We start from the raw sequence: 18,483 nt of genomic DNA, 5'->3' as shown, positions 1-18,483 counted from the left end.
CCATCACAGTGCCTTGAGAAATCCATCAAGCACTGCCCTACGTAAGGGGCTCTGATGGGTTCTGATGGGCCACAGGGGTCCTGTGGGCCCATGGCGCTGTGGCTCACCGCTCTGTGGAGAGGCAGGGGCAGATAAAGGCCAGGCGCCTTCCAGTGGAGGGTGTCATGGGCAGGAATCTGAACACTAGGTCAGCACGCCCAGGGGAGGAAATGAGGGCGTGGTCAGGCGGCCAGGAGTCAGCTGGCAGAAGTGCAGGGCCCGGGAGTGGCACTGTGCCACCGTGGGGGGCATTGTGCACTGGCATCTGGGAAGGAGAGGGCGGTGGTCTTTGTGAGGTGAGGGCACTGTGGGGGGTGGTCTGGACCTTTAGGAAAGCTGTGGTCAGCTTTTTTGTGTGAGGGGGTGGAGTCAGAATCCTTATCCTTCTTCCAGCCAGGAGGACTGAGAAGGGGCAGTCCAACCGGGGTAGAGTTTAGACATCTGTGGGACCCCATGGCCAGCACCTGCCACATGGGTGCTGTGAGGTTAGATCTTCCCTGCCCCCTCGGTCCCTGCCTCACTGGGAATGGTCTCCTGGCTTTGGGTACTTCCAGGAAGACGGGGGTGAGGGTGGCTGCAGGCATCTGGGCGGAGGAGCATCCTGAGGTCTGTAGGGGAAGTGGGTCCCAGGCTCCAGGCCCACTTCGGTCTCCTGTCCCGCCCACCAGCCGACCCCTGCCCCCACTCCCCGTCCCTGCCCGACGCGGTTCCGTCGGGCCTTTCAAGGAGAAGCCGGCTGCTCCTCCCTCAGGAGGCAGGTACTGGCCCAAGAGCCCGGTCCGGGGCGGGGCGGGGCGGGGGGTCCCCTCCGGTGGGGCGTCTCCGTGCGTCCTTGGCGCTGGCGGGCGCGGGACTGGGGGGCTGAGCGCCCCGGGCTGGTGACGCAGAGCGCGCTGCGGGCGACGCGGACCGCGCGCGCGGGACGCACGCTCGGCGGCGAGACATGCGGGCGGCCCCGCGGGGCCAGCTGGCCGTCCTGCGCAGCGGCGCGGGTGACGCGGGGACACGGGCCGGCTCCGAGCAGGTACGCCCGCCCGCCGCCGGGGATGGACAACACCGGGGTGCGGAGAGACGTGACAGGACCCGCGCTGGGGCCGGGGCGCGGGCCGCCGGCGCAGGTTGGGGGAGGGGCGGGGGCGCGGGGTGGGCGGAGGGTGCCCCCCAGGGTCCAGGGCCGCGGGCCGGGCTGCTGGTACAAGCAGAGGGCGGGCTGCCGGGTGGGCCTGGGCGCAGGCCGGGGTGCCGGTGCGGGCGCGGGGCACACACTGGGGCGCTGCAAGGGCGCAGGTTCGAGTGTAAGCTCCGGGGTGGAGATGCGGGCCTGGGCTCAGGCGGGAGTGCGGGGTGCTGGGACCCAGGCTGCAGGCAGGGTGCCGGCACAGGCGTTGCGACGGGGCCAGGGTGAAGTCTTTCCGGGGGCGCCTTGCTCCGACCTGGGGAGATGAGGAACTTGCCACATCTAGGACTTAGGCTCTGACCACAGCTTTCCCACCCCCACCCACCGCAAGACCACGGGGCCCATTGCCGCCGGCGGCAGGCACTTCCTTTGATGGGTGTACTGCTATTTACAGTCTGGAAAGTGTTTTCCCTGCAGGGATTTCTGAAGATGCCTGACCTGGGGATGGGCAGGGAGCATGCAAACGGTTTAGAAAGAGAAGTAGGAAGGGGGGGGGGGGGGAACGTCTGGCCAGCGTGCCCTGAATAGCCTCACATAGGGAGTCTGTGGGTTCAGCCTTCTGGGCTGGGCTGGTGGGATATGGGGCGGAGACCCTGTCTTTGTGAGTTCCCAGGGTCCCGGCCTAGTGGCTGCTGCAAAGGACAGTCCTCAGGACTTTTGTTCTGTTTGGACTTGGTGTCTATTCCCAATGTCGTCAGGGCACAGCCTTCCAGCCTGCCACCCCCGGACTGCAGGAGCCTGGATGGGGGGGCCCACCTGGGCGCAGGCGCTGCCGTGTGGCGCCCTCCCCATGCACCTGTGCTCGCTGCCCGTGGCCCCTCCCACTTCTCTCTCCTCCTCGGCCCTGCGTTTGGACATCCACCCCACTGTGGCCCTGCCTCTTGCAGGCCCGCTCACTCCATGGCAACAGCTTCGCGTGTCTGTCGGGGGTCCTGTGCCGAAGGGCATCTATAGATGTGCATTTGTTTGTTTGTTTTTCAGAAACACTTATCTAGATACACTGATATCATATATCTATTATCGTTAGTGTTTATACCATTACGTTCTATTTTTTGAGTCTGTGTCCTTGGTTTTTTTTTCCCACTTTTTATTTATATATATTTTTTAAATGTTTGCTTAGTTTTGAGAGAGAGACAGAGAGGGACAGAGACAGAGACAGAGTGTGAGCCGGGGAGGGGCAGAGAGGGAGACACAGAATCCGAAGCAGGCTCTGGGCTCCGAGCTGTCAGCACAGAACCCAATGCGGGGTTCAAACTCACGAACCATGGGATCATGACCTGAGCCAAAGTCGGATGCTTAACTGACGGAGCCACCCAGGCGCCCCTTTTTCCTACTTTTTAAATAAAAATTTCCAAACATACACAAAGTTGAAAGAATTTTGCAGTGAACCCTTAGATGTGCATTTTGTGTGACTGTATGTGCAGACCCGTGTGCCATCATGTTCTATTTATGTATCTATGTGCCTGTCTTCTTGGAAGTCATTTACTTACAAAGTGCTCTTTTTTTTTTTTTTTTAAGTTTATTTATGTATTTTTGGAGAGAGCATGAGCGAGCGCTTGGGAGGAGGGGCAGAGAGAGAGAGAACCCCAAGCAGGCTCCGCACTGTCAGTGCAGAGCCCGACGACGGGGTTTGAACTCACAAACCGTGAGATCATGACCTGAGCTGAAGTTGGACGTTTAACCCACTGAGCCACTCAGGTGCCCCCACCTTCATCGTCCTTACCACACGTGTTTGCCATTGCATATGGAGAGTTAGAGTTACAAACCGGGGTGACCACAACTGCCTTCTGGTGATATGTGAAGAAAACGATGGAGGGTTGGATTTGGCGGGGGGGGAGCCCCCGAGAAGGTGGATGGGGGATTTTGTAAGGTCATGGTCAGCCCTGGGTTTCCGGACTCTTCCAGGGCCCAGACTTGGATGGGGGAGGGAGGAGGAGGGGAGGGCAGGGGAGGAGAGAGAAGGTCAGTCAGCATCCCCAGTACCCCCCCCCCCCCCGTTTTGCATGGCTCCTGGCCCTGCCTGAGGGGCCAGGTGACAGCGATGGCCTTAGGGCTGCTCAGGTGTGAGGCTTGCCACACTCAGGCAGCTTGTGAACAGAAGTTTATTCTCACAGCCCTGGAGGCTGGAGGGCTGAGGTCAGGGTGGCAGCACGGGGCGGGGAGGGCCCCCTTCTGGGTTGCAGACTTCTGTCCTCACGGTGGGGAAGGGGCGAGGGCGCTCCCTGGGGTTTCCATCAGAGCACGGACCCCGGTCGGTCGTCAGGGCCTCGTCACCTCCCAGAGGCCCCGCCTCCGACTACCATCGCCGCTGGGGGGCGGTTTCCACATGTGAACTTCAGGCGGGCACGTTCGGACCATAGCGGTCCACTCCTGGCCCCCAGATTCACGTCCTTCTCGCATGAGAACTACATTCACTCCATCCCAACAGCCGAGGGTTAACTCATTCCAGCAGCTACTCCGAAGTCTGATCTCAAGCTCATCCGAGTCAGGGGTGGGGGAGACCCCAGCTGCGTTTATCCTGAGGCGGATTCCTCTCCGGCTGTGGGCCTGTCCCGCCAGCAACGGTGGGGCACCGGACGGGCACTCCCACTCCGAAGGGGAGCAACCGGAGGGGTGACGGGGTCCAAGCCAACCTAAACCTTAAGGCCCCTGGCCTGGTGGTCCTGCCCGATGGCTTTTCTGGGCACAGCCCACCCCACAGCTCCACTGGGTATTGTCCTGGCAGCGGCCCTGTCCCAGGGTCGGGTGCCCAAGGCTCTGGGTGGCCTCATCTGTTAAAATCTGGGTGGAGGCGGCTGACCCCCCAGACTTGCACGCTTTTCAGAACAGCAGTGATGGCATCGTGCAGGTGCCACTAACCCTGGCCACAGGGGGCCAGCTGGAGCGGCGCCTGGGGCTGCGGGGAATTGGGAGAGCCGGGCCCAAGATGAGCGGGGTGCAGGGCAGCTGTGGCTCCCCGTTTGCAATCGTTCCGCCCCCCCAGGCCCTCACACTCTGGGCCTGTGCTGGGAGGACGGCCCCATGGACGGGGATGGAGTGCCTCCTCCGGCCCTTCACAGTGACCTGAGGTCGCTGTGGCTACACACGGGCCTCTGGGGCCCTGGGGATGTGCATGTGCTTCCAGACGACCCGGGGCCCCTGCTGGCGGACAGAGCTGGGGCAGCCGGGGAAAGGCGCCGACCAACGAGTGGACAGGCCCCACGCGAGGAAGCACGTGCCCCGTGCTGTCAGGACACCTGCCTCATTCCCCTCTCTGATCTATTCCAGCAGCCCTCCATGGTGTGTTTCCAGAACCTTCAGCCTCACGAGCTGGAGTAAAGGCTGTCCTGAGGGAGGGAGGAGACCGTGGCAGCTGGAGAGGAGGCAGCCCTCACGATGGAGCCCCCCACCCTGAGGAAAGCCGGCTCCAAGCAGGAGGAGGCCTTTGGGGTGCAGCCCCGGAGGGTCGCTGACCTGGGCACGGTCCCCAGTCTCCGGCGCAGCAACAGCAGCCTGCGCAAGGTCAGGAGGTCCCAGAACCTCTTTGGCAACAGTGAGAAGGTAGGCTTCCGGTGGCCAGCAGGGCCCCCCTCCGCCGGGTCCCCCAGAGCCCTGGTGGGGCACGGCGACCACCCAGGGATGGGTGTGTTTCTTGCTTGGGCAGAGGCTCGGCTGAGCCGGGGAAAGGGGACCTGGAGAAAATGGTCAGTGGCCAGGTCCGCCCCCTCCTTGCATCGCACGCCCCTTCCTGTTCTTGGTCTGGTTGGGAGGGCGTTAGGCAAGCACTGCAACCCGGTCCCGGGCAGACTCGCCGGAAGCCGTCACCCCTGACCTCACTGTGCGATGACTTCACGTCTCCGATGTCACCGGAGGGCCCTGAGCACCACCGACGTCCTGGGCTAGATTCCCCAAGGCCCGCGACAAGAGCGTGTTGAAGGGCATGTTTGACTCCCTCGGCCCCTGGTCAGGTGGCGGGAGGCCGTTGGCCTGCCGTCTCGTCAGGACAGAGGCAGGTGTCCACACCCCTACCCGCCGCGCCGCTTTATTCCCGAGGAAGGCAGCATTGACAGAGAAGCTGGAAAGTGCCTTGCTACTTAAGTAGGGCAAAGGAGGAAGAGGTCCCACAGGGCTGTTCCTCCCACACCTGAGAGCCGGGGCCGGGCACCCCCGCCCCGCTCACGCCTTCTGGAAAAGTCCCGTGTAGCTCGACAGGGAGCCCAGGCGTATCTAGGAGTGGCGGAGGGTTTGCTGTCCCGAACAGTGTTGCTATGACTGCCCGGGGATCTCAAAGCGCCCTTTTTATCCTCAGCAAGAAAGCCTCAGTTCGTGGATCCCCGAAAATATCAAGAAGAAGGAATGCATGTACTTTGTGGAGAGCTCCAAACTGTCTGACGCTGGGTAAGGGGCCTGTTAGTGTGGCCACCCCTCCCCCTGTTCCCACGGGCCGGGGCCTCGGCGGGCTCCGTTGGTATGTGTGTGTGTCTGTGTGTGTTGTGTCCGTGCATGTGTGGCCTGGGAGGCACAGCCCGTGTCTGCATCATGGCTTCAGCGAGCCCAGTCCTGTCTTCATGGCCTCGCGGGCCCAGTCCCGTGTGTGTGTGTGTGTGTGTGTGTGTGTGTGTGTGTGTGTGTCTATATCTGTGTGGCCTTGAGGGGCCCAGTGCTGTGTGTGTGTGTGTGTGTGTGTGTGTGTCTGTCTGTATCTGTGTGGCCTTGAGGGGCCCAGTGCTGTGTGTGTGTGTGTGTGTGTGTGTGTGTGTGTGTGTGTCTGTATCTGTGTGGCCTTGTGTGTGTGTGTGTGTATCTGTGTGGTCTTGGGGGGCCCAGTCCTGTGTGTGTGTATGGCCTCAGTGGACCCAGTCTGTGTCCGTGTGGCCTCGGGGGGCCCAGTCCCGTGTCCGTGTGGCCTTGGGGGGCACAGTCCCTTGTCTGTGTGTCTGTGTGGCCTCAGTGGGCCCAGCCCGTGTCCGCGTGGCCTCGGACGCTTGCGGCAGCCCCACGTGCCCGTCCAGCTGTCTGTGGGTGAGCAGCTTTGCCTCATGCGTCCTGCAGGTGGGGTGCAGAGAGCTTAGGTGACTCATCCAGGGTCATCAGGGGACCGCTCCGCAGGGGCACTTGGACTTGAACGTGCTCATTTGGGCGCCACGTTGCATGCCTCTAGAATGTTCATTTCCCTCTGGAGTAGAGGGTGTCACAGTGCCGTGGGGGCTCTACGGGGACTCAGGGAGAACGCCCAGCCTGGGCCCCTTGCTGAGGTCGGTGCCAAATGCAGACCGGGCCACCTCACCCTCAGGAACCGCCCCCCCCCTTGCCTCTCCTACCTGTGGGGCCAAGACCACCTCCGCGGGCAGCGGTGGCCTCTACACCTCCACATGGCTGGACGTTTCCCTCCTGGGCCACTGGCTGCCCAGCAGGGCCGCCCGGGAGCTTGGGGGCGCTGCGGGCAGCTTCGGAGGAACCTCCTGGGAGGTGTGGCGCGTCCTCGCCGTTCCTTGAGGAGTATGATTTGTGTCAGCGCCTCCCCCCCAGCCGTGCCCGAGACGTGCTGTGCCACCGACCGGCCACGCTCTTTCTCCTCCGCCTTCCTTGTCGCCTACTGAGCTCTTGTGGCGGATGCCGGCTCTGCTGTGCGGCCCTCCCTGACCACACGGGGAAGTAACCTCTCTCCCCAACACGCTCCATCTATCTGTCTTTTTACCAGTCCCTCGCGCCCCAAGATCGTGTGGCTTCGTGGCGGCAGAATCCGTCTTCTGCTTCCCACGGTGGACGAATAGCATCCAGCCCCCGCGTGTCGAATGACCTGGGGGGAGGAGCCCGCGTGGGGAAGGGAGAGAGATTAGGCCGCGGCTCAGGCAGGAGGGATCACCGCCGACGAGGCCGTTCCCGGGGCCCTGCGATCTGCCCGCCGTCGTCACTGAGGGGCTGGGGTTCACGCCTCCGGCGTGGCTCCGCGTCAGGGCCGCATCCTCATTGCTCCGTCCTGGGAGCAGACCCTTGAGCCGGAGAGGGTTGCCAGCATGTTCCAGCTGGCAGCTTGGCAGGGAGTGCCAACGTACTCGGTGCGTCATCGGAGCTTCCCAGCCACGCTGCTTGCTCTGACGACGTACAGAGAGCGTTTTGTGTCGAGGTTTCCAGTCTTCGTTAGCTTACAGGAAGCTTATGAAAATAGCCTCCGAGGGAACGAGTGTCACCCGGGCGGCCCGTGCAGGACTCGCTGGCTTCAAAGTCGTTCCGAAGACTTACGCGGCAGTCTGGTCTCCGGCTCGCGGGGCCCGGAGCCGCCACCCACCCGACCCCGGGCCCCTTCTTTCCTCTGAGCTAAGACCCAGTGGAGGATGCTGACAAGGGTCAGCGAGGGCCGGGGGACTCAGCTGGGATTTGAGGCTGAAACGGGGCTTCCTACTCCTTCAGGGCCCCTTTCCTGCTTTGAAGAAATACTGCTCAGGATGCCTTTGGTTCTGGAAATTTCCAGGAGCACGTTTACTAGCATCGGGTTTGACGCAAGGGGCTGCTACAGGGGGCTGTCGCTCGGATGTTACATTGAGGGCTGGGAAGCACGGGACCCAGTGATGGCCGGAAAGGTGGGGGCACCCAGAGACATTTTCTTGTAGGGTACCGTGTGATTGGTTAACGGCAACTAGAATGAAGTACCGGTGTCCTGATTAGCCGCGTCTTACGACCTAAAGCAGTTTCCTAAATTATGTTTCAGAACCTGATGGAAGCCGGGGATGGGGTTTATAGCTGGAGAGGTGAAGCAGGTGCCCGGAGGTCCCGGGGACGGCAGGAAACACAGGGAAGGCGGGGAGCTTGGCGAGGTGCATCCGAGTGGGCGCTTCTGGTCATCTGCTGCCTGGGAACTCACCAGGCGTGTTGGACGTCCTGGGGGCGGCCGGTTCCTGGGTCTTTGTCTGGAAGCACCAGTGGCCCGCAGATTGTTTTCTGGTGCTCCCTCATGGAAGAACAGGGCATTCTCCTTGCTTCCTGTTTTCCTTCTCAAAGATTTGGGACCCCACGTGGCAAGAGCGGGGTGTGCGGAGCGGCCGGGATCCTGGTGGCGGGGGCTGTCCCGGCTGCCTGGCGTGGAGGTGGGCAGTGTGCCCACAGCCCTGATGCTCATGGGCCCCCTTGTGCTCCCCACGTGGAACCAGAAGGAAAGCAAAGGAAGGTGCTCCCCGGGGGCCGGCAGACCCCAGAGAGATGGGGTTCTGATTTGAGTCAGAGACGGCGGTGTAGACTTGTTTCTGAGGGTCCTTGGGGTCGCCGTACGTGTTCTAGGACAGCAGTCACAGCGCAGGGATGCCCAGCAGGCTCAACAGGGAAAGCACACGGGCGGGTCCGAGACTCCGTGTGCAGGCTTGCGACCTCTGTCCCCCGTCTCCCTCCCCAGGGGCATGCCAGCAGGGGAGAATGCAGCTGTGTGCCGGGCTTCTGTCCTGCGAAGCTGTTAGGGGCTCAGCGCCCGGGGTTAGTCCCGGGCTGGTGACATCGGCACCTCTGCCTAGCACCCCCCACATTCCAGACGCCCAGGGAAAGCAGGTGTTGAGCACAAATCGTGTCCTCTGCACAGTCTGGGATGAGTGGGTTGGGGAATGCAGACCGTTCTGAAAGCCCAGCCTAGTGAGCAGCCCCTCCCGAGACAGTGGTCCCAGGCCTGCGGGGGACTGTGTCCTGCACAGGGTGTTCCCCATCAAAGGGGTCCCTCCAGCGGATGGAGAGGGCGTGCTCCCTTGTGAGAGCAGAGTGCGGTCCAGGAGGAGACGGTGGGAAGGTCCTCCCCGTCACGAACGGAGCCTTGGAACAGATTTATTTATACACCTTACGTATTTCCATCAAAGGCGTTGGGGTCGCCCCCACCGCCTTCCAGACCTGAACCCCCCCACCCCCCACCTCCCTACATCCCCATAATCTAATTAGTCCCACGTCCTGAGGGTCCTTCTCAGCTCTGCCCAGATTTAGCTCGTTTCCCTTCCCACCACCGCCACCCCAGACCTTCCCCATACTGTCACAGTTACTTTGCGACCTTGACGTATTGGCTCTTTCTCCTCCCTGGAACCCTCATCCATAAAACACAGAGACCGAAGCGGATGCTTCAGAAGCTGTCTTCAGGACGAGGCGTGCATGCTTAGTAAGACCGAGGCGCCTCTCCAGACTGCACGGAGCAGCCCAGATGGAGAGCTTGGGCGGCCACGTAGATTTAAGATCTAATCTCAGCAGAGGGGGTGGCTCAGAGACGAGGTAAGGAGGTGACCCGTCTTAGGCCATTAGAGACTGAACAGAAAGCCTGGGGGCAGCGCTGGGCCAAGATACGAGAGCTGGGTCCTCGTCCTGGTGACTCCCCCCTCCCTGCCTTTGACCATAAATCGAGGTGGTCACACAACACATAACGTGTACCCTGTGTTCCCTGCAGGTCTGAAAGCGCCTGAGTCTCCCTGAGGGGTCGATGGAGGTCAGAGGGCGCACTCCGAGCTCTCCACGGGTGGGGCTTGTGCTCAGAGCACTGGGGGCCCCTGCGGTCACCACACGCAGAAGGAGGGACAGCCCTCGGGGAGGAGCCCAGCAGCACCTGGGTGCAGGGCAGGCCACGGGTGTCTTAACCCATCCTGGGTGCTCTGCATGCTTAGTTGTTTGGCACTAATTTTATACGTTATTTCTAGAACCTCTTTAGACCCTCAGGGCATTCTGTAGGCTGGGGGTCAGGGGATGTACTGTTTTCCCCTTGTAGCGGTGGAGAAATGGAAAGCCAGAGCGTCTGAGCGGGGCAGCCCCGCGTCCTTCCCTGTGCCACCTGCCCCCCAGCGTCCTTCCCCTGTGCCACTTGTCCCCCAGCATCCTCCCCCGAGCCACCTGGCCCCCAGAATCCTTCCCTGAGCCACCTGCCTCCGAGCATCCTCCCCCGAGCCACCTGCCCCCCAGCGTCCTTCCCTGTGCCACCTGGCCCCAGGCTCACCTGGCCTCGGACTGCTTGCTTGTCTCATCTGTCTCTCGTCCTTCAGGTCACTTGATACTAACGAGATGTCAGAACCTAAAAATTCACAATTTCCAATGTAAGGAGGTGTAGAGAACACACTTATCTCCTCTGTCTCCCGAAGCCCCAGTGAATAGCAGGAAAGGAGTGAAAAGGTCTCAGTCCCCGAACCTGAAGGACACGAGAGGGGAGGTCACCGTGGGAAGGAGGTGCTGAGGTGCTGCGGCAGGGAAAGCAGAACCCAGAGCGGGGAGTCCCGGGCGCGGGTTCTCCCGTAGCGTCGTCCAGGTGCCCGGCGGGCTGGCCCGCGTCTGTCGCGTGCTGCCTTGAGCCTGCACCACGCGGGGGCTCCTTACCCTTTTTACTCCGGAACCATCATAGATTTTAGGAAGTTTCAAAGATGCCGCGGGAGCTCCCCGGGTTCCGAGCCTGGTCCCGCCCCTGCGTCCTCTGCCCCCGCCGCCCTGAGCCCCCGGCAGCCACGAGTCTGTTCTTCATGCCCGCAACCTTGCCACTTCGAGCACGTCACCTGAGGAATCCGACCGAAGTGACCGTGTCACTTTCCACCCAGCGCGATCCCTACGCCATCCATCCGGGTTGTGCGTATCGGCAGTCCTCCCCCCTTTGCTGCCAAGTGGTCGGTCACTCTCAGCTTGCCTCCGTCGTCGGAAGCGAGATTTGTGTAGACAATAAATAATCGGGTCTTACTCTTTCCATCCACTCTGCAAAACCTGTGTCTTTTCAAACTGGTGTATTTACGACTCTATATTTAAGGTGAGTTTTGATGTTAGGACTTAAGTCCGCCATCGCATCTTTCCGTTTTAAGGTTTTTCTTTTCCTGCCTTTCCAGGTGACTTGAACATTTTTCCAGAGTTCCGTTTACCCGTTCTGTCATTCTTCCTTCCTTCTGCTGTTCAACCTTTCCACCGTCCATCACTTCGCTTCTGCTTAGAGAACGACCTTTATCCACCCTCGTAGGGCAGTCCTGTGGGTGACAGAGTCCCTCCGTTTTCTTTCATCCGAGAACGTCTGACTGAGCCATGCGTCTGCTGAGTGTTCAATTCTGGGTTGGTGCTTTTGTGCCCAAGCTGTTGTGCCCCTTCCTCCTTGCACTTCCTGAAAAAAAAATTTTTTTTAAGTTTATTAGTTTATTTTGCGAGAGAGAGAGCGCGTGAAGCATGAGGGGAGGGGCAGAGAGAGAGAGAGAGAGAGAGCGAATCCCTAGCAGGCTCCACGCTGTTAGCGCAGAGCCCGACACAGGGCTCGAACCCACGAACTGTGAGATCGTGACCTGACCCGAAACCAAGAGTCGGACCCTCAGCCGACTGAGCCCCCCCCAGGCGCCCTGCTCCTGGTACTTCTTTCTGATTTCTGATGAGAAGTTGTTTGTTCTGTGAGTTACTTTGCCCCAGTAGGCAAAATGTCATTTCTGTCTTGCGGCTTCCAAGATTTTTTCTTTGTCTTCAGTTGATGCAAGTTTGACTTTGGTATCCTGGCACACATCTCTTTGGGTCTCCCTTGTGTGGCGTTCCCTAGATTCTTGAATGTAGAATTTATGACTTCTTTCCAAATGTGGGAAATTTGGCCACTTTTAATTTTTCTTTGCTATTATAGGTAGGGTTTTGTTTTGATTTCACTTTCTTTAATTGTTTTTAATGTTTATTCATTTTCGAAAGACAGAGACAGAGCGTGAGCAGGGTGGGGGCAGAGAGAGAGGGAGACACAGAATCCAAAGCAGGCCCCAGGCTGTGAGCTGTCAGCACAGAGCCCGACACGGGTCTCGAACTCACAAACTGTGAGATCATGACCTGTGCTGAAGTCAGACGCTTAACCAACGGAACCACCCAGGTGCCCCAATTTCACTTTCTGTTTGTTACTTCTGTATAGACATAAAATTGATTTATTTCTATTGACCTTGTATCCTACAAACTTGTTAGAGTTACTGTCAGTCTTACACCTTTTTGTAGATTCCCTAGGGTTTTCTACACACACAATTCCATCACCTGTGAATAAAGATAGTTTTACTTCTTTTCTTCTATATGTGCCTTTTCTTTCCTTCCCTTCCTTCTTTTCTTTTTCCCTCCCTTCCCTTCCCTCTTCCTTCCCTTCCCTCTTCCTTCCCTTCCCTCTTCCTTCCCTTCCCTCTTCCTTCCCTTCCCTCTTCCTTCCCTTCCCTTCCCTTCCCTTCCCTTCTCTTTTCTTCCCTTCCCTTCCCTTCCCTTCCCTTCCCTTCCCTTCCCTTCCCTTCCCTTCCCTCCCCTCTTCCTTCCCTTCCCTTCCCTTCCCTTCCCTCTTCCTTCCCTTCCCTTCCCTTCCCTTCCCTTCCCTTCCCTTCCCTTCCCTTCCCTTCCCTCTTCCTTCCCTTCCCTCTTCCTTCCCTTCCCTTCCCTTCCCTCCCCTCTTCCTTCCCTTCCCTTCCCTTCCCTCTTCCTTCCCTTCCCTTCCCTTCCCTTCCCTCTTCCTTCCCTTCCCTTCCCTTCCCTTCCCTTCCCTTCCCTTCCCTTCCCTCTTCCTTCCCTTCCCTTCCCTTCCCTCCCCTCTTCCTTCCCTTCCCTTCCCTTCCCTCCCCTCTTCCTTCCCTTCCCTTCCCTTCCCTCTTCCTTCCCTTCCCTTCCCTTCCCTTCCCTCTTCCTTCCCTTCCCTTCCCTTCCCTTCCCTTCCCTTCCCTTCCCTTCCCTCTCCCTTCCCTTCCCTTCCCTTCCCTCCCCTCTTCCTTCCCTTCCCTTCCCTCCCCTCTTCCTTCCCTTCCCTTCCCTTCCCTCTTCCTTCCCTTCCCTTCCCTTCCCTCCCCTCTTCCTTCCCTTCCCTTCCCTCCCCTCTTCCTTCCCTTCCCTTCCCTTCCCTCTTCCTTCCCTTCCCTTCCCTTCCCTCTTCCTTCCCTTCCCTTCCCTTCCCTTCCCTTCCCTCTTCCTTCCCTTCCCTCTTCCTTCCCTTCCCTTCCCTTCCCTCTTCCTTCCCTTCCCTTCCCTTCCCTCTTCCTTCCCTTCCCTTCCCTTCCCTTCCCTTCCCTTCCCTTCCCTTCCCTCTTCCTTCCCTTCCCTTCCCTCTTCCTTCCCTTCCCTCCCCTCTTCCTTCCCTTCCCTTCCCTTCCCTTCCCTCTTCCTTCCCTTCCCTTCCCTCTTCCTTCCCTTCCCTTCCCTCTTCCTTCCCTTCCCTTCCCTTCCCTTCCCTTCCCTCTTCCTTCCCTTCCCTCCCCTCTTCCTTCCCTTCCCTTCCCTTCCCTCTTCCTTCCCTTCCCTTCCCTCTTCCTTCCCTTCCCTTCCCTCTTCCTTCCCTTCCCTCCCCTCTTCCTTCCCTTCCCTTCCCTTCCCTTCCCTTCCCTTCCCTTCCCTCTTCCTTCCCTTCCCTTCCCTTCCCTTCCCTTCCCTTCCCTTCCCTCTTCCTTCCCTTCCCTTCCCTCTTCCTTCCCTTCCCTTCCCTCTTCCTTCCCTTCCCTTCCCTTCCCTTCCCTCTTCCTTCCCTTCCCTCTTCCTTCCCTTCCCTTCCCTTCCCTTCCCTTCCCTTCCCTCCCCTCTTCCTTCCCTTCCCTTCCCTCTTCCTTCCCTTCCCTTCCCTTCCCTCTTCCTTCCCTTCCCTCCCCTCTTCCTTCCCTTCCCTTCCCTCTTCCTTCCCTTCCCTTCCCTTCCCTTCCCTCTTCCTTCCCTTCCCTCTTCCTTCCCTTCCCTTCCCTTCCCTTCCCTTCCCTTCCCTTCCCTTCCCTCTTCCTTCCCTTCCCTTCCCTCTTCCTTCCCTTCCCTTCCCTCTTCCTTCCCTTCCCTTCCCTTCCCTTCCCTCTTCCTTCCCTTCCCTCTTCCTTCCCTTCCCTTCCCTTCCCTTCCCTTCCCTTCCCTTCCCTCCCCTCTTCCTTCCCTTCCCTTCCCTTCCCTCTTCCTTCCCTTCCCTTCCCTCTTCCTTCCCTTCCCTTCCCTTCCCTCTTCCTTCCCTTCCCTTCCCTTCCCTTCCCTTCCCTCTTCCTTCCCTTCCCTTCCCTTCCCTCTTCCTTCCCTTCCCTTCCCTTCCCTCTTCCTTCCCTTCCCTTCCCTCTTCCTTCCCTTCCCTTCCCTTCCCTTCCCTTCCCTCTTCCTTCCCTTCCCTTCCCTTCCCTCCCCTCTTCCTTCCCTTCCCTTCCCTTCCCTCTTCCTTCCCTTCCCTTCCCTCCCCTCTTCCTTCCCTTCCCTTCCCTTCCCTTCCCTCTTCCTTCCCTCCCCTCTTCCTTCCCTTCCCTTCCCTTCCCTTCCCTTCCCTCTTCCTTCCCTTCCCTTCCCTCTTCCTTCCCTTCCCTTCCCTTCCCTTCCCTTCCCTTCCCTCCCCTCTTCCTTCCCTTCCCTTCCCTTCCCTCTTCCTTCCCTTCCCTTCCCTCTTCCTTCCCTTCCCTTCCCTTCCCTTCCCTTCCCTCTTCCTTCCCTTCCCTCTTCCTTCCCTTCCCTTCCCTTCCCTCTTCCTTCCCTTCCCTTCCCTTCCCTTCCCTTCCCTTCCCTTCCCTTCCCTTCCCTCTTCCTTCCCTTCCCTTCCCTTCCCTTCCCTCTTCCTTCCCTTCCCTCTTCCTTCCCTTCCCTTCCCTTCCCTCTTCCTTCCCTTCCCTTCCCTTCCCTTCCCTTTCCCTTCCCTCTTCCTTCCCTTCCCTTCCCTTCCCTTCCCTTCCCTTCCCTTCCCTCTTCCTTCCCTTCCCTCCCCTCTTCCTTCCCTTCCCTTCCCTTCCCTCTTCCTTCCCTTCCCTTCCCTTCCCTTCCCTCTTCCTTCCCTTCCCTCCCCTCTTCCTTCCCTTCCCTTCCCTTCCCTTCCCTTCCCTTCCCTTCCCTTCCCTCTTCCTTCCCTTCCCTTCCCTCTTCCTTCCCTTCCCTCTTCCTTCCCTTCCCTTCCCTTCCCTTCCCTTCCCTTCCCTTCCCTTCCCCTCCCCCTGTACCCTTTCCTCTCCTTTCTTTCCACCACCCCATTAGCTAGGACCTCTAGTGCCATGCTGAATAGCAATGCTGAGGGTGGACAGCATTGTCTTGTTCCCAATCTTAGTGATGAAGGGTTCAGCCTTTTATCCTCGAGTATGATGTCAGCAGTAGGATTTTCACAGATGCTTTTGTACCAGGTTGAGGAAGTTCCCCTCTGTTCTTGCTTTGCTGACAGTTGTTATTACAACTGGGTGTTGAATTTGATAAAACACTATGCATCCAAGCAAACGATCAGACGGCTTTTCTCCCTTATTCTGCTAATATGATAAACTATGTTGATTGGTTTTTAAGTGATAACCCAACCTCGCATTCCTAGGAAAGCTCCCATTGGGCCATAATTTTTTATTAAGTTTTTAATTTTAATTCCAGTGTAATCAGCATACAGTGTTAGATTGGTTTCAGGTGTGCAATACAGCCACTTCTGTACCTAACTCGGTGCTCATCACGGCTGGTCACAATTTCTTTACACTCGTTTCCGGCCTCGCCCCCCTTCCCTCGGCCCCGCCCCCTCTCCCTCTTCCCTTGGGGACTCTGTGACGTGCCTGCTCCCGCTTCCTTCACAGCTCTGAGGCTCAGAGCCTCTTCACGTCCTTGTTCATTTAGGTCTGTTTCTCTCTGGCATTCATGGTGGGTCATTGTTATGCTCTGTTTTCAAGTTCACGGATTCTTTCCTCTGCCACCTTCATTCTGTGGCTGAGTCCATCCACTGAGTTTTGAAAAGATTTTGGTTTGTTAGTGCATTCTTTTCAGTTTTTAAATTTCCATTTGATATGTCTTCCATTTCTTCGCTGAGACTTTATATATTTTCCTTTTTTCCAAGTGTGTTCGTGATTCCTTGGTAAAGCAGTTTTATGGTAGCTGCCTTAACGTCCTTGTCAGATGATTCTAACAACAGCGTCACCTTGGCATCGGTGGCTGCTGTCTTTTCTCATTCTGGTGGAGATTTTCCTGGCTCCTGGTGTGATGGTGATGTTCAGTCTGAAACCTTGACCTTTGGGGTATTATGTTATGAGACTGCATCCTGTGGTTTAGCAGGTGCCCTATGACGTGTCTGTGGGGGAGGGGGGCCCTGCCTCATTACCGCCACGTGGCGATGGGAGTCCAAGCCCCTCTCAGCCCGGGTTGCCGCTCGGTGGGAAGGGGTGGGAGCCTCAGCTCCCCGCTGGGCTTTCACTGACACGGCTCCTCCTCACAGCGGGGGGTGGGGTCCTGACGCTCCACTGGGCCCCTGCTGACACCCCCCACGGGGGGCACGGGGCACCTCCTTCCCTCCGCTGACCGTGACCGTGTGGTCTTTGCAGGAAGGTGGTGTGCGAGTGCGGCTACACACGCCAGCAGCACTTGGAGGAGGCTACCAGGCCCCACACTTGGCAGGGCAAGGATTGGGACCCAAAAAAGCATGTCCAGGAGATGCCAACAGACGCCTTTGGTGACATTGTTTTCACGGGCCTGGGCCAGAAGGTGGGGAAGGTTGGTCTCCACCCCTCCGCTGCTCTCGCTGTGACTCGCGTCACCCTTCCGTGACCTGAGGCGCCTCCGGAGAGGCCTCGAGCCTTGCCAGCACTAGGGACAGGGCGGGCGGGGCTTCACGAGGCTCACAGGAGACCCAAGGGTGCCCTCGGGGTTCTCGGTCACCACAAAGCAGGGCGGGTGCGTCCCACAGCAGAGAGGCGGGGGTCAGAGGGGTGCCGTGAGTGCAGGCTGGGCGGAGGGGGCTGGAAGATGGGGCTGGTCTTCCCAGGGCGGCCTTTTGTCCCGCTGGGCCTTTGCCCCTTCCCCCTTCCTCTCGATCCGTGTCCCGCTTAGGCGTGGCCGCTCCTGCTCACTGGATCTAGACCCAGGGTGGGGGGCGGCTGCCCACCTGGCTGGGCTCTCGGGCGGGCTGGTGGGGGGGTGCCCACAGCTGCCCTGCCGTCTCTAGGGCTGGGCTGGGCCCCCCGCTGACACAGGGTCCCCCCTGCCGCCCTGTCACTTCCCTGCAGTACGTTCGCCTCTCCCAGGACACACCCCCCAGCGTGATCTATCACCTGATGACCCAGTATTGGGGCCTGGACGTCCCCAACCTCCTCATCTCGGTGACAGGCGGGGCCAAGGACTTCAACATGAAGCCCAGGCTGAAGAGTGTCTTCCGAAGAGGCCTGGTCAAGGTGGCCCAGACCACAGGTAGCCCTCGGGGGCTGGAGCCATGGGCGGGCTGAGCAGACAGCACCACGGCTGTTGGGACTAGGGGGGTCCTCGGGGGCCACCCAGGCCGTGCCCGGCCCAGTCAGACTCCCCAGCCCTCGCCGGCCCACGGCGGCTGCCGCTGGGCGTGCTCGTGGGGCAGACAGGGCTCCAGCCAGCTCCCGAGAGGGACTCCCTGCTCTGCCCCCACAGGAGGCCTCGTTTAGCCACGAGGTAACAGCGGGAGGTGGAGGAGGCTGGAGGCGGTCGTGTTCACCGTGGGGCCTTCGGGGAGGGTCTCCACGAACCAAACCCCTGTTACCTAACCCGTCTGTTCACATGTGGGAGGGGGGGACAACGGTGTCCATCTTTACACATGACGTGACTGCCTCGGGGTCCTGTGCCCCCCAGGGGTGCACCCCCAGTGAGCACAGGGCAAGGCCCCAGGCTGCGTGAGCTCCACGCAGGCAGCCCCGGGTGCTCCCTCAAAGTGACGCCGGAGAAGCAGCCGTGCTGCCCGTGGCCTCCAAGGCGGCTACGCCGGGTTGGTTAGGGGCAGGAGAGCAAGGATTCTGGTCCGGGTGAGACTGGGCCACCCAGAGGACGCTGGCTTTAGGATCTGGTTTTAGCAGCACGTCAGGGCCGCGCTCTCCATTTGGTCTTTGCCCTGAAACAGAGGCTCGGTCAGGGTCTCACTGGCCCGTCTCTCTTGGGGCTTCCGCAGCACGTGGGATTTGGTTAAATGCAGCCTGCCATCCCCCAGGCACGCTCGTGACCTGCGCAGTGAGTCCATTAGGTGCTCACCTGTCCCCCAGGTAATCACAGGTGACGGTTTTACCTCGTCTTGACAGTTATCTTTTTAGGGTTCGACAGCAAAGTCCTTGCTGTCACCTCCCAGCCCCAGAGCCAGGGCCACACGTTTTAGATGGTTCCTTACGGCAGCACCACGCACAGTTGGTTTCTAGGCACCGGGTGGTGTGCCGTGGCCGGCACTGCCCCGGTAGCAGGCAGCCCGAATGATAGAGAACTTCACCCCTTTTCCGAGGAGGCAGCTGCACGTCTACCCCGTGTCTCCTCTCATCCGGACACGGGCTGGAGGAGCAGAGCGCACTGGGGACCTGCTTTCTCCTGGCAGACAAGGTGCAGCAAAGATGGCCGGTGCAGATTCAGGGCTCCCAGACCTGGTGTTCACGGTGCTCCCTGCACGCGATGCCCCGAGCGGGTCCCCCGGTCACGGT

The 18,483-nt window shown here is 59.6% G+C and overlaps 1 protein-coding gene across 16 annotated transcripts in view; it reads left to right on the top strand.

Moving 5' to 3' along the window:
- TRPM2 (transient receptor potential cation channel subfamily M member 2) overlaps positions 1-18,483 on the top strand; it is a 58,219-nt gene that overhangs the window by 440 nt on the left and 39,296 nt on the right. For 5 of the 16 annotated variants that reach the window (XM_047846912.1, XM_047846923.1, XM_047846921.1 and 2 more), the window contains exons 1-6: positions 226-335; positions 4,484-4,756; positions 5,509-5,593; positions 9,268-9,430; positions 16,384-16,552; positions 17,065-17,245. In XM_047846912.1, coding sequence (XP_047702868.1) covers positions 4,592-4,756; positions 5,509-5,593; positions 9,268-9,430; positions 16,384-16,552; positions 17,065-17,245 — 763 coding nt within the window. In that variant the 5' untranslated portion in view covers positions 226-335; positions 4,484-4,591. Of the gene's footprint in view, positions 1-214; positions 336-432; positions 525-707; positions 798-920; positions 1,064-4,483; positions 4,757-5,504; positions 5,594-9,267; positions 9,431-9,602; positions 10,760-16,383; positions 16,553-17,064; positions 17,246-18,483 lie in introns of those variants that run through there. The other 11 variants (XM_047846920.1, XM_047846931.1, XM_047846913.1 and 8 more) reach the window with 10 other exon arrangements.

Source organism: Prionailurus viverrinus, unplaced genomic scaffold (assembly GCF_022837055.1).
Source record: "Prionailurus viverrinus isolate Anna unplaced genomic scaffold, UM_Priviv_1.0 scaffold_42, whole genome shotgun sequence".
Lineage (NCBI taxonomy): Eukaryota > Metazoa > Chordata > Mammalia > Carnivora > Felidae > Prionailurus > Prionailurus viverrinus.
The sequence above is the reverse complement of the archived record's forward strand: the minus strand, read 5'-3'. Positions and strand labels throughout refer to the sequence as shown.